Source organism: Aptenodytes patagonicus, chromosome Z (genome assembly GCF_965638725.1).
Source record: "Aptenodytes patagonicus chromosome Z, bAptPat1.pri.cur, whole genome shotgun sequence".
NCBI lineage: Eukaryota > Metazoa > Chordata > Aves > Sphenisciformes > Spheniscidae > Aptenodytes > Aptenodytes patagonicus.
The window spans coordinates 31,369,973-31,385,586 of record NC_134982.1 but is presented as its reverse complement, the minus strand read 5'-3'; the positions used below and the strand labels follow the sequence as shown (position 1 = coordinate 31,385,586).

The window sequence follows — 15,614 nt, the reverse complement described above, 5'->3', positions numbered from 1 at the left end:
GATCTTTGCAACAGCTCTTGTCTGTTTAATGAAATTTGGAACTGTTTACTGTGTATTTATGAACACCATAAGCCAGATGAAGCATTCCTCTCAAGTGTGACTGAATGTGTTCTTACCTTGTCATTGGATGTTTCTCTTAATTTACTATCCTTGTGTTCTTTGCTGCATTTGTGTCTTTTCTATTTTTCTTTTCCAGAATACAACACATTTTCAAATGCATTGAAGAGATGCCGTAGCCAAAAGAAGAACTCTGTGTTCAGTCAGCGAACAGATGAAGCATCCGCTGCTCAGTATTTTCAGGTGATGAAACTTCAGTGCCAGTTTGTGAAATCTAAGTTATTGTTGTTTTCTTGACCTTTGTCACCAGGTAAGTTAGAGAGCTTAGGTTTATTTAGAGGGTGGTCAGGACATTGGTAATTTAAGTACCAAGTAATTTAAGGTAAGATTGATAGAAGATGGGCTTTATCTTTTTTCTGTTTTTTCTCTCCTCCTTTCCTTTTAGTTTTATGGCTGTCTGTCTCAACAACAGAATATGATGCAGGATTTTGTGAGGACAGCCACTTATCACAGAGCTGTCCTACAGAACCACATAGATTTTACAGACAAGGTAAGCTCTGTTAAGAGTCTTAAATGTTCCAGCATGCTGCTTAGGCTCTAAAATTCAACTTGCCCTGTAGAGCAACACTGATCAGACTGGAGTCTTTTCTCACCTGGGACTTTGTGCATGAATATACTAATTCATGTGTGCTTTATATTATTAATGTTATTGTCAAGCACATGAATGACAACACATGATGGTGGTGGTACATCCTCAGGATGAATGGTGCCAAACATGGATCCAAACATGACCTACAAATTCCTCTGCTGTCTTCTGTGGACAATCTGGGAACCTACACGTGTATGTTTCTTGATATTTTGGGCTGTTAACATTCCCATTTGGCATCTTGGAGCTCACATACAACATTAGTTTCCTTATCTTAACTGTTGACTGTGTATTTGCTATTGTGCCATATAGTCTCCTGCAAATACCTGCAAAGACATTCTAGTTTATGTCTCTTTCATGGAGGTCTACACTGAATGTTTTTGCACCCCACAGTCATTACAAACTGAGTAAGCACATAAGTGGCTGCTGTGACTCCATTTGTACAAAGCAAAGATTTGGAAACAATGCAGGAACTTACAACTTCAGATGCCAAACTCATCTCTAAAATATGTATATAGATCTTGAAGACTACTGTAATGAATATAACAATGATGATTACTTCTTTATCTAGTCCTCTGCCTCTCATTGTCCAAACCAGGTACTTCAGCAAAAGACAAAAGAAAACTTACAGTGGGGAGATGTAGGATAATCTGCCTCCCAGCCACATACTAAGTCGTTTTCTAATTTCATTTTTTTAGGCTCCTTGAAAGGCAAAGCATAGGACTAGTATATTTTACAGTGTATTTTCACTTTTTTTGTCTATTGCAAGTGGTCACACTAACTAGAGACTTTCTGACCTTCTCCAGGACCAGTGCCCATGCACACTCTTCTCTGATTCCACCCTTAATACAGCAACAAATTCCATAATATAATCACACATTATGTGGAAAAGTATCTCCTTTAGTAAGATTTTTAATTTATCAATCAGCTTTCTATTTCTGTCATTTTTCTCTTATGTTGTGCGGCAAAGGAGAATTGAAGTTCTAATTTCTTTATATCATTCCTCCATTGCACCAATTTTTGTTATCTCTTCTTATGTAGTCTTGCTTCTGAGGTCAGTGTTCTCAGTCCTTTCTGTCTTTTTCTGTATGAAGAAATTGCACATGCCCTGTTATCATTGTTTCCCTCTTTCTCAGTGTCAGCATTAATTCTGCAGCACCTGTTTTGAGAAGGATTGGCAGGAGTTATGCGTGGTAGTGTAGACAATGCCATACAATTTATTTATATTGCAGAAGTCCAACTTCCTAGTTATTCTTTACTGTACTTCTCATAAATCTTGACTTTTTTTCCTGGGACTGCATCTGTCCATTGAACATTGATCTTCACCAAACAATTCATAATAGTGCCTATGCTTTTTGTTGTTGTTGTTGTTGATGATGATGATGCATTTAGAACTTGGATGGTATATGAACAGTTCATATTTTCCACAAAGTTATATTAATCAGCACTGAGTTTAATTTATCTGTGCATTTTCCGGGGGCCTACCTTCGCTAGCTCTCTCTGCTTTTTAATCACTGGATGTTGTTGTGTCATCTGCATATCTTCCTATGACACTGCTCAGCTCTCTTAATAAAATAATAAAAAACAGCAAAAAATATTAGACTACATGTGACCTTCTGTAAGCAAATAGACAGTTTGTAAGCAGCAGCCTAGCAGCCTAGCAGGAATGTTTTCTAGGTCTCAGAATGTCAGCTGAGATCATGTGAGCTCTGTTTATGATGTTTGGGTAGCAGACTGCAAACAAAAACAATAGAGAAAATGAAGCTGCAATTATTTTTTTTTTTTACCTTGTCCTTTTTTTGTCTTCCCTCCTTTTCCCTTCTTTTCTCTCATCTTCCTGTGTGCACTTTCTTTTAAAAGGAGCCTCTGACTTCAACTCACACCAGCACAAATGGCTTTACTACATCACAGAAAAGAGTCTTTAATAACATATAAGCAAATACCGAACAAAACATTTCCCTTTAAATGCGTAGCATATTTATGGTCAAAATGAGGAGAGTTCTAAGTGTGAAATTTATCTGAATTGTTTTAAGATCATTATGTTTTAACTATTAATTAAGTTTAGTAATAAATTCAAGTGCAGCTGGAATTTTTCTTTGTGATACAACTTAGGTAAACTGTGCTTCTTTAAAAACTACACTTAACTATTTACTTCCATAGAAGTGAAACAAACCTTTATAGAAATTAAACAAATAGATTTCAGTCTCTGTAATTTCTTTCAGGCCTGAGACAATCCTCCTCTCCTATTTAATTCAGTAAGGTTAGTAAACTAGTGGTTTGCACAGGGCTGCTCCAGTTTGCTATAGGCATCAGAATCAAACCCCAAAGCATGTGGTATTGGATGATACCAGCTGGGTAAGTGGAGCTACTATATCATAAATTGATTACATTTTGTATTGGAATATATAACTTGAATATATGGTGAAAGAAACAGCAGAGAGAGGATTTTATTTGCCATTGGCTTCTTTCCCAATAGGATGCTCCCATGTTATAATGCAAAAGGCAGATTTATCTCTGTAGGTAACCTATCCATTCCATTTTTGTGCCTGCAGTAAGGAATTCAGGTTTTGCATACTCTCTGCCTCTGTAGGAAGTCTTGCTGCTGTGCAGTAGTACAGCTTGCTTGCTTTTCCTCTTGGTTTATTTATTTTCCCAACTGTTGGAGGTGCCTTGGCTTCTCTTCAGCATATCTAATATTAAGACTGTTACAGGCTGGGTGTTGTTGGCCACCCACCTAGAAAATGATCTCTCTTTTTCCTGATTCTGTTGAGAAATGGCAATTTTCAGAATAAATGTAGCTGAAAAAATTGAACTACCTACATTGTGGCAAAATGCTTTCCCATGAGGACCTGAGAAACCCATTGTGCTGAGACTTCATCTGTTGGAAATACGGCAACTATATTTATCCTACATCCAGAAACTATAAGGCAGGCAGAAACATTTAATGATGGCAGTGAGGAGATAAAAAAAGCAAAAAAGACATAATTATTTTAATAACTCCATTACTGGAAAAAGTTTTATTCAATTGCTATTTGTCTTATTGTTTCCTACCTACTCTGCATCCCCCAAATACATTTCTTTACCTTTGTTGCCTCCTTCCCTAAATTCTGTAGTGATTTATTATACAAATGTTTTGCCTATAGTGAAGGGATATCTAGTGATAAAGTATTTTTTTTTCTTATTCTAGGCTTTGTTTATTTTTGAAAAAAATATCTGTATGAGAAAGTGCAACAGTTTTATTCAATTGCTATTTGTCTTATTGTTTCCTACCTATTCTGCATCCCCCAAATACATTTCTTTACCTTTGTTGCCTCCTTCCCTAAATTCTGTAGTGATTTATTATACAAATGTTTTGCCTATAGTGAAGGGATATCTAGTGATAAAGTATTTTTTTTTTCTTATTCTAGGCTTTGTTTATTTTTGAAAAAAATATCTGTATGAGAAAGTGCAACAGGTTATCTGAGTTATGCTGGACAAAATTAATTCTGGACCCTTTGAGAGGGTTCTTGGTGATAAATTCAAACACTGTCTGTTAGAGGTAAGCTACTTTAGGACAAACTGGGAATAGTGCTTGGATTGACCATTTATGTCTATTGAAGCTTAAAAGAATAAGGAGAACTCATTCAGAATCTAATGAATCTGAGGCTGGGTTCTTCACATTAATATGGTAATTCTTACCAGCATATACTCCTTTATATTTCTCTTAGAAGGAATCGCCTTAGAGCTTTCACTAATTTTTTAGTAAAACTTTGTCTTAGATTTTGAATTGCTATAGAGCCAAGAGGGGGAGTTCAAAGTGTTGTAATTAGTTATACTAAAAAAAAAGGCTCATAACTAAATTTTACAGTAGCAGTGTCTAATGCTGTTTCAAACTGAGTAAAGGCTGACACATTTCTACTTCTTTTGAAAATAAGTCTTAGGTTCTGAGCCTTTTGAATTTTTTTTTTATTTGTAGTCTATTTATGAATAGTTTACTTAAAAGCAAAGCAACTAGAATTAGAACATCTCCAATGATCCTGGATGAAGGATCACATAAATTAACCATTCACATTGTGCAGTCAGACACATGCTAAAAAAAAAAAAAAAAGGAGGAATATTTTCTATATATAATCTTGCTGATATATAGTAATTTTGAATGATAAATGTCATTTTTATGACATTTTTTGCTTTTAGGTTTATGTGTTCAGCCTGTTGTTGCTCTTCCTTGTTTGACCTCTGCCCTCTACCCCTTTCATTCAAAAGTGCTTTTCAGGACTCTAATTGTGCAACTACTCAAGCATACAAGCATATTTGCACATGTGAGTAATTCCCATTAAATTCACATTAGGAAAGCTATTAATCTGTGTAGGTGAAAGCAGGAGCAGTACTGAACAGTGGTCAGGAGGGTAGGGTATAGGTTATTCCTGACTCTGATTTCTGATAATTGCTGAAGTAGCTGCATTCACATTTCAAAATAAATACTGAAGCACATACAATCTACCACCTTTCCTCTCAGTATGCATGACATCATCATCACCCAACTATCTGTCTATTATTTATTTTAAAATTCTACTTTTCAGAAAGAAGCATACTAGTACCATGTATTGTTATTTCACAGCACTTTGTCGTAATGACTGCTCTTACAGCTCTGTTAGGATGCTCTTCCTATCTAGAGGGAGCAAAGCTTTCTGTAGGAGATGCCAGTGGTAACAGCAATGCCACTTGGGGAGTAAGGTATGCTATTGCAAGTTCATTGGATTAAAGTAATTTAGGTCAGAAAGAACCTCTGGACATCTCTAGTCCAAACCTTTACTGAAAGCAGGACCAACTAGACCAGGTTGCTTAAGGTCTGTTCCAGTTACATTTTGAATGGATCCAAGGATGGAGATGCCACAGACTCTGTAGACAACCTGTTCCAGTGTCTGACAACCCTCATGGTGAAAAAGTTTTACTATATCTGTTGGAATTTCTTGTCTAATGATTTGTGTCTGTTGCCTCTTGTCCTATCACTGTGTGTCTCTTTCAAGAAGTGTCTGACTCCATTTTCTCTGAACTCCCATTAGGCAGATGAAGACAGCAGTAAGCTCTCCTGTTAGCTTGCCTCCTCTTGTTAAAACTAGACAAACCGATTTCTCTCAAGCCTCTCTTCATATGTCATGTCCTCCAGCCCCTAATTTTCTTGGTGGACCTCCATGGGACTTGCTGCAATATGTCAGTGTCTGTCTTGTGCTGGGGAGATCAAAACTGGACAGTTCCCCAAATGTCGTCTTAAAAATGGCTTTTCCCTGACCTCTGCTGGTTGCACTCTTGCTAATACAGCCCAGTATGCAGTTGGCCTTCTTGACTGCAAGGGCTGACTCGTATTCAGCTTGTTGTCCAGCTGGAGGACCCTTAGGTCTCCTTTGTTACAAAGCTGCTTTCTAGCAGTCATCCCCTCACTAGAGGCTGGGAATGTTTGTTAGCTGGAGATTCAGTAGAACATCTCCCCTGCTCAGCTTATTGATCGCTACTATCAGGAAATTATCAAGACACTCCAGAAATCCGCTGGATTGGTTGTGCCCCACCATACCACCCTTCCAGTAGGAATTGGGGTGGTTGAACTTCCTGATAAGTAATAAGGCCTATGATCATGAGGCTTCTTCCAGAAGGCATCGTTTCCCTCCTCTTCTTGATCAAGTGGTCTATAACAGATGCCTACCTCAATAATATCTGTATCCCTACCCTGTGTCTTCTCATCCCTACCCATAAGCTCTCAGCTAGCTCATTGCCTATTCCCAAAGCTCCAAGCACTTGAGTCATTCTTTGCATAGAGTACAACCCCTCCTCCTGACCTTCCCAGCCTATCCTTTCTGACAGCCTGTAGCCATCCATCGCAGCATTAGCTGTGCAAGCTATCCCACCATGTCTCTGTAATCCCTATGAGATGAAAGCTGTGCATTTATGCATGGACTTCAGATTCCTCATGTTTGTTTCCCATGCTATGTGTGGGTGTGTATATGTATCTCAGATGGCTCCCCTGTTGTGCTGCTTTTACAAGGGGTGCATTGTGCTGTCTCCTGAACACTTCCCCTCATGCCTTCTCTTCAGGCTACAATGACCTCCAACAACATGTACGTAGTTTTTTCAGCCCTCCTTGTTAGGTTGGAAAACTGATGGCAAAGATACTCTCGCCCTGCTTTTTTAGATGATCTTGTCTCTCCCCAGCAGTCTTCATTCCTCAAGAAGGTACTGCACTCATAAAAGCTGAATTTCTGTCTGATACCAGCTGCACAGCCAGGTGTTGACACTCAGGGCTTTTGCCTCTAGAAAGCGTCTGTGAAGATCCCAACTATCTCCTGTTCAGCCTCCCCAATGGTACACAGTCTGCTGCTCTCCACCCATTGCTTCATACCTGGTGGCTCTCCCCAGCCAGAGCCCATGTCCCCCACAGGTCACCATCAATCCCAGCCTCAGGGAGAGTCATCAGCCATTCCATGCAGCCCAGCATGCATGCAGCAACATCATCCCTTACAAGTTCTGTCCTGGATCAAGGTCTGTGGTGTGCCAAGGGCTGTTGATCTAGCAAGTCTTACAGGGCATGCCTATGCCTTGTTGTGCAGCCTCTAGCAATTCCCACACTGTGTCACATAAGATTTCTGAGCCCCTTTTCCCCTTGCTTCATTAATCACTGGACAAATGCTACCTCTGTTTCAGCTTCTTCAGTGTGCTGTGCTCATTTGTGTCTTCATTAGAGTCTTAATGTGGGTCAGGAGTGAGCTTCTGAAGTGAATTTCTGTCATGGCCACTCAGGGTGCTTCAGTTCACATTGTAGAGTGGTCTCAGAGTAAGCAAGCTGGATTAATTTTGGATGAAACTGAACTGGACTAAGCTAGAAGAAAAATCAGACTAGAGTTAGTCTTAGTAAATCATCCAGAAAAAAAAATTTTCCAATACAGCTGTACCACCTGCTGATGTAGACATAGGTATAGTGTAAGAAATGGCATCAGAATTAGGTCTGGTGCAAAAAGTCACACTTCTCCATTGGATGTTTTATGTTGAACTTGAGCAGTTGACTCTTCCTTATACTTTCCACATATGCAGAGAGAAAGCATTATTGTATTTGTGGTTCCCATTGGGTATTGAGAAATAGCCTACCAAACCTTCTGTCAGACCTATGGTTCAATGAAATTGGCCTTGACTTGTCATTGTCTCCCTCCCTACTTATGTAACCAATACTTACTGTCACTTGCTGTTCTGAAAAGCTGGTTCTTCTGGGCATAGGAGCGTATTCTAACACCTGCCAAAGCATAGAAACAAAACTGGATCTGTAACAGCCTGTCATCTGTGATATAAAAAATGAGCTTAATAAAATCTTTCAGTAGGAAAGAAAATTATTAAAGGCAAGGTTCTGGCTTCTACACCAAACTTGAGACTCTGTCCAATATCAGAAGCAATGTTAATTTATTTTGCAGTGGAGTACTTCTGTAACACAGATTCATATTATCTATAACAGATTCAGGCCATGTGTGTTAGACTGCATGCTTTAATACTTAACCTAAATGTCACGTAGAGTAACTTTTAGGGTGTAGAATGTGCCCTTCATTCTAAGAGATTATTTTTCTGTCAAAACTATTCTGTTTGAATATACAAAATTTTCTTTGTGTTTTTAAAGGCTGGTAAGCAGTGTGCATCATATGGGAATTTGGGGCAAATAAGCGATAAAGAACAGGGGTAGCTGGTGGTATACTAAGCTGCAGTATTACTCTGAATCTATATTATGTTTAAGCTTCTCTGCTCTTGACTCTTGAGATTGAGTCAGGGCTGTAGCTCGGTTTCATGATTGAAGTGCTTTGAAATCTTAGGAGGTTCCAGTTCCAGGTGGTTTGAATCACCTAACAGGCTTGTGAATTTCATATCTTGGATCAAAAATTAATGACCATTTCAGTCACAGGGACAGGAAAACTGTCGCTCCTTGTTTTCAGTCAAGCACAAACCCGTAGGAGGAACCTGAACAGTGAGCTGTTCTGTGAAATTTTTCTCAAAGCTGGTATTAAAATTTTTGGGGAAGCAAGGTATTGGTATTAGCCTAATTCTGTCGGGCAGTATAAAAGCGGGCTTTGCATCAAAGATCACATCAGTCACATCATCTTAACCATTTCTCCAGCAGTTAGCCTCTCTTTCCATGTAGTTATGCCTCTGCATCAGTGTTAGGTGACCTGTACAACTGCATGAAGCTAGGAACTAGAGTCTTGTCTGGACTGTTGCAGCAGTTGCTGCCTTTGCATTACACTATATGTTGAAACAAGAATTTTGACCCTTCGAAACATTTCAGTCAACATTTTGGCTTGCAACAAGTGAGCCACCTGATTGATGGAGAAAATGAGGCATTAGGATTTATGTTTAACTGAGGGCCCTTGAGAGACACCACATCAAGCAGTGCAATTAAAGGTCTAATACCAATGTCAGCAAGTAGAACCAATATTTGAACAAAGATATATACTTCGGTTTTATCCAAGATACTTCACATCACAGAGTGATTTTTCATTCAGAAAGACACGATTCTGTAGTCCTTCAAAGAATTATTATTGTCATGTCTTCCCTCCCTCCCCAGTGTATTCAGACTAGGCTTGTTTTTCAAATTTTTCTCCTAAAGAAACTTAGTTACAAAAATCTATTTCCTCCAAACCATAACCATGTATTTACACATGAAAATAATCTACAGTCTTTTAAAAATATGCTGTTGCTGCTAAAATAAAGATTAAGGGCATTAAAACTCTTCACTAACAAGCATTTTCACTTTTTCAAGTGAAATTAGTAACATTTTTGCATAATGCCAGGCTTACTAAATGCAGGGTATAGCTATGAAAATTCAGTTACTTAAAAGAGGTGTCAGGAAGTGACTTTTTGATTATTTTGTTTCTTTTGATCTGCCTTCTGTTTTCAAGGTGGTCCTAGATGTTGGCTGCGGATCAGGAATCCTTTCATTTTTTGCAGTGCAGGCTGGAGCTAGAAAAGTCTATGCAGTTGAAGCCAGTTCAATGGCAAAATATGCGGAGGTAAGTGTTTTTCACCTGAGCCAAGTGTTAGAATGGTGTAGACTGAAAAAGTTAAGAGATCAAGAACTGTGCCTCAAAAAGGCTAATGCTGAAGGCTTCAGTGTGATTTTTCTAAGAAGTCAGGTCTCTAATAGGCAACACTTTTTGGAAGGTAGTTTTTGAAGGTGTTCTGAATGTTCTAATGTGTCAAATAAATAAACCATATGATTGTGAAAAACAGTGAACAGTCATAACTGTGATAAAATTTTTTACTTTTCCAAGGGAAAAAAAAATAAACTAGATGTTGTTTTCATCGGTTCTGTGCAAAAACATTTGGGTATTTTTTTCCTAAAACTCTTGGACATCTGTGTGATCAGACAGTTGAGTTAGTTTCCTGCTAAGTGTGATAAGTTCGGTCTTTCAACCTTCTTACGAAACTGTGTTCTTAGTGTTTAAAAAGGACATGTCCGAAGAATGCATTTAGTTTTAACAGATATTTTTCAGGCATTGTTTTTACTAAGCATTCTAATATGATTTAAAAAAAAATTAAGCACTCAAAGTGGTATTGGTAACTAAATGCCTTAGGAGAAGTTCACTTCCTAAAAAGTACTAATCCTAAATAGCAGCAACAGCAAAAATCTCCATGTTTTTTCTCACAGTCTCTGCTTATTTAGGTGAACATCAGAATGTGTGGGGGGAAGTGTGGGCATTATCGTTACAAATTTTGTCAATACTGATCACCTCTAGCTGAGTTTTAAAAATAGTTTTAACATGGAAGAGGGTGGAAAATGGTGAAGTGGAGGATTTTTTTTCCCATACCTAGAAACAGTTTGCAGTATCTAGATGTTAATTTTTCTTTCTGCTTTACTGATCTACAGTATAAATGTTGATGAGCAACATTAGGAGTCCATAGATCCTCTAAGTCCACACAATGAGCATGCAGCGGTTCAGTGAAAGTTCCTCCTGTATGTCTTGATGCAGCAATCCAGCCTTGCTCTTGGTGAAGGCTGGCAAACACCAATTGTCAACTGTAACATTGTGAAGGAAATGCATGGCTGTTGGAAATTGAGACAATCTGTTTAGGTCTTAAACAAGAAAATGTGGATATTAGACATTTTTATTTCTCTCCAGAAATAAGTCGTTATTAATGTATAAATTCTTTGTATTTTTCATTCCAGCTTAAATACAGGACTCCATAATCTCCCCATATACATTTTGCATTAACTTATGTATTGAGGAAAAGTGTTTTTTCATACAATCATTTTCTACTTCTGCCTTATTTGTGTGGCTATTGACAAATGTTTCCTTATTATGTGTGTTACTTTTGGAATTGGTGAGGATGTACTAACCTAACTGAGCATGTATGTTCTGAAAGAACATTTCTATTTTCTTATTATAATTTGAATAATTAAAAAGATTCTTTGTAATTAAAGGGAACTTTTTTCTGATGTCTGTCATTTTGTCAGACCTATCAAAAGCATTAAAAATGTTAATATATGGAAGGTATCTCTTAGAGGGAAGGGTGGAGGGTGGTCCTTATTTCACACAGGATTTTGTAAACACATATGATTTTGTACAATATCTTTGTTTCATGATAGACAGAAGTTTTATTTATGAAAGCATGATAAAAAGAGCAAAAGAGAACTTGCTTTTCCTAGTAGTAGTATAATGTGTAGTAGTGAGTATAATGTATATGTTTTTGGTCACAGCTTTGAACTTGACTCCAGTCAGAAGTAAGCAAAATCACTAGTTGTGAAACTGCACATGCTGCATCTGTAGTGTATCAAATATTGTGTATTTTTTGATGCAATGTAAACGTGAGTAAGATGTCTGGCAACTTATTGGTAGAGAAATAGCATTAATGCATTGATTTTAGAAATGGAATTGCTTTTCTCCTAGGGTGTATGAAATGCTAAACTGCTTAAAACTATGATAAAGAGGAGTAAAGAACCTTTGATTGATAAAGAGAAGTAAAGAACCTTAAGCAGCTGTAGATACTGGGGAATACTGGCTAAAATGTCAGAGTCTCAGTTTGATAATTCATAGATTTTTGGTCATTTCCTTCTCCTTCCACTTCCCCAAATGGGACTCAGTTTTCATAAGAAATATGATAGATTTTTATAGTCATAATTTCCTGTGAAAACTTGTTCACTCGTGAACTGTATTGCAGATCAGCTGATCTATTAAAATGTAATATGTTTCAAGAATTTAAGTTTATTCAGTGTAAAGACATTTAGCCTTAGGTATACTATTTGTCATTTCTTAATATTCCACAGTGGGATTTCATTAGTATGTTTTATCAAGTATCTGGATTATGAGAAGAGCATTACTTTCCATCCATTTCTTCTCTCATTTCTGTATGGATTTACTACATTTTTCATCTGTTTCAGATATATGTAATAATGTTGAATGTGAGATTAATGAGTCTTGTTCCTTTTTTTCATTTTTTCTATTTTAAATCAAAACACTTGAAACCAATACAATGAACTACTGACTGAAGGGAAATTATATTTGAACAATGCGAATTAATGCTTTAATACTTTTTACTGAGAGATTTTTTGGATTTACAGTAAATTCCTCTTTGTGGTTGGAGGCTTATTTTGGAAGAATGATATTAAAAATTTCTCACTACAGTGCAGTTACCAGAAATCAGATGACTATTTGACAGTGTTGAAAACTGTGTACTGTGTACAGATGTGCAATGGTAGAATATCTGAAAAGTGTGTTGGAGGGAAAATTCATAAAATATAGGTATTTTACATATTCACTAGAGAATATCTCATGTCTGTGTCACTGTGTTCTGTGTGTAGTTGGGTGTACTATTTGATATTTTCATCAGTGACCCAGACAGCAGGATTGAGTGCACCCTCAGCAAGTTTGCAGACGACACCAAGCTGAGTGGTGCAGCTGATAGGCTTGAGAGGAGGGATGCCATCCAGAGACACCTTGACAGGATTGAGGAGTGGGCCTATGAGAACCTCATGAGATTCAACAAGGCCAAGTGCAAGGTCCTGCACCAGGGTTGGGGCAATCCTCAATATCAGTACAGGCTGGGGGATGAATGGATTGAGAGCCACCCTGTGGAGAAGGACTTGAGGATACCGGTGGATGAAAAATTGGACAATGTGCACTTGCAGCCCAGAAGGCCAACCATATCCTGAGCTGCATAAAAAGAAGCGTGGCCAGCAGGTCGAGGGAGGGGATTCCATCCCTCTACTCGGCTCTTGTGAAACTCCACCTGCAATACTGCATCCAGCTCTGGAGTCCCCAGCGCAAGAAAGACACGGACCTGTTGGAGCGGTTCCAGAGGAGGGCCACAAAAATGACCAGAGGGCTGGAACACCTCTCCTATGAGGAAAGGCTGAGAGAGTTGGGATTGTTCAGCCTGGAGAAGAAAAGGCTCTGGAGAGACCTTACAGTGGCCTTTCAATACTTAAAGGGGGCTTAGAAGAAAGATGATGACAGACTTTTTATCAGGGCCTGTAGTGACAGGACAAAGAGCAATGGTTTTAAACTGAAAATAGGATATGCATCTGTGTGTAGATATATAGAGGCCTTGAAAAGGTTGTTCTTTTCCTTAATAACATGCTGTATTTAACATAAAATTTTAGGTCCATTTCTTCTGTTCATTAAACGTTTTTCTCCGAGGTTCACTATGCACATAGAAGTGGATAAATCTCTAGTAACCTGGCTCTAAGTACTGGCCCATTTGAATGCATTTATGTGAATACAGTGCTATGCTTCATTTATGCTTAGAAATTACTCACCACAAACTTTTCAGCTCTTGAGTCGCTTCATCCTTTCATGACTATGTAACTCACTCCAGAACAATATTTTTAAAAATTTGGAGAATTATGAAGACCCTTTCTTTGTAATCTTCTGTGTTGAATTAAAATATCCACCTTTTCCTGGTAGATATTTTTTCTTGTGGATATTGATTACAGTTATCTCTTACAGAACAACAGTACTTGTACTGTCACTTGCTGATTCCACACAATGCATTTCTTTGAGTTTGCTCCAGTGAGTCCCAGTCTTTAGAAGTTTTGATGTAGCAGAGAAAAATATGTTACCTTTCTATTTTATTCTGATTAACAGACTGAGGTAGTTGGTTTACACTATAGGGGGTTTAATGCTAATTAAAGATCTCTGCTATAAATTCTGCTAATCAAAGGAGTCAACACTTTCTGTGTGCTTTTGTTTTTCCTCCAGCTGTTAGTGAGAAGTAACAACCTTTCTGACAAGATCACAGTTCTGTTTGGAAAAATTGAGGAGATCTCCCTGCCTGAGAGTGTTGATGTGGTAATTTCTGAACCGATGGGTTATATGCTGTTCAATGAAAGGATGTTGGAAAGTTACCTCCATTCCAAAAAATGGTTGAAGTCAAATGGTGAGTGTGTCACCACAGTTACCCCCTGCATAGAGAAAGGAAGATAAAAAGCTTCTGAAAGAAGAAAAAAAGACTTAAACTGGTAGTCCAGGATTGTCTGGTTTTATACCCTCGTTCTAGCTCTACCACCAACATCTAGGGGGCCCAGGGAATTAATATGATGATGCAACCACCATTGCTATTGTACTATGCTGTGACTTCTTGCTGTTTCACAGTGGAAATAGCTTTTGAGTATGCTGCTGTTGCACTGCTGAGTTCTGTGTTTTAATCTTAACCTGCTGTTATATACACTATGACTGCATCTCTGTTGCAACATACCACAATAGATGATGGCACACTAGCCTCAACTGCCAGACAGTGGAATGTAGATGAGAACAGAACGGTCAAATAGGATAAGCTTGTTTTTGTGGAAAAACTCTAATATATTGTCTTTGGGAAAACGGTGAAGTTCAAATTGTTTTGACATCCTTTCATTGGGCTTCTCCCAGATACATTATTCTAATACTTGGATGTTGCCTTTTGAGTGACATGTGAGAAATTCACAGTGTTCGGTGCGCTGTATTTCATCCCTCCTGTGTTTGGAGGAATTTTGAAGGGAATCTGTAAGTTCCAGGGTCTCATGGGAATCTTCTTTGAGAGGCAAATCTGAGCATCCAATTGCTGAATGATAAATCTTTCTACATGAACTGCTGAAAATGAACTATGAAGTCTCTCTTTAAAAGACTTCTTTAAAAGAGACCTTTCTCAAGTAAAATTACTGCAGCATGGAAGTTTTTGAAGCATGGGCTGAATCTGTGCCTCAATGCAGGGAGCTAATGACTTTGCTGTTGAGTTGTTTCAAACTTGCAAAGCACATATGGGTAGTATTTTTCAAGTCAGCCACTGATCTTAAGCCTCCTGTTTATATTTTTAGGGCCCAGTTTCAGAGGAGGGCTTTTGAAAACTGACTAGTAGGCAGCTCATTTTCAGTTTTAAATGAGTGAATGCTTTTAAAGATACATGCCTAACTTTCTAATTGCTCACTTGTACAGTGGGGATGAGTCAGCTTATGTGGTGATTATTAAACTTGATTGTCTAAGAAGTGAGCTGAAATTGTGACATTTTGAGTAAGTTGCTAATATTTAGTACCAATTAAGTTTGGAAACTTTCTGTCCCAAATTCTCTGCAAACTTGTTAATATTCTCCCTACAGCCAGTTTTAAAAAGCATGCCTATTTTGTGAGTGGGTGTTGTTCTTTATTTAAATTCCTGTGGACACTTCCTACATGATATACTTAGAAAAGGAAAGCTGTTTCCTTTTCCCTCCCCTCCTTTACCTGTCCTCCCCTTCAACTATGCATTGTGTTTTATACCAGATTAAAAAAGGCTGAATAATTATGCTCAAGTGTAGCTCAAAATGACCAGGCTTTCCTTCCTGCTTCCATTGACGCATGCACAACAGAATACAAGGGCTTTCATTTAAGCTGCTAGGCAATCTGATGCACTGTCCACAGAAAATAATGGAAGGTAATTCCTCTGCTTTCCTGAACCAT

The 15,614-nt window shown here is 38.0% G+C and overlaps 1 protein-coding gene across 1 annotated transcript in view; it reads left to right on the top strand.

Annotated features, from left to right (window-relative positions):
• The window catches only part of LOC143172968 (histone-arginine methyltransferase CARM1-like), a 74,337-nt gene that overhangs the window by 43,474 nt on the left and 15,249 nt on the right, over window positions 1–15,614 (top strand). Inside the window, 4 exon segments of the mRNA XM_076362895.1 lie at window positions 197–300; window positions 503–607; window positions 9,607–9,717; window positions 13,906–14,083. Of these exon segments, the coding sequence (XP_076219010.1) occupies window positions 197–300; window positions 503–607; window positions 9,607–9,717; window positions 13,906–14,083 (498 nt within the window).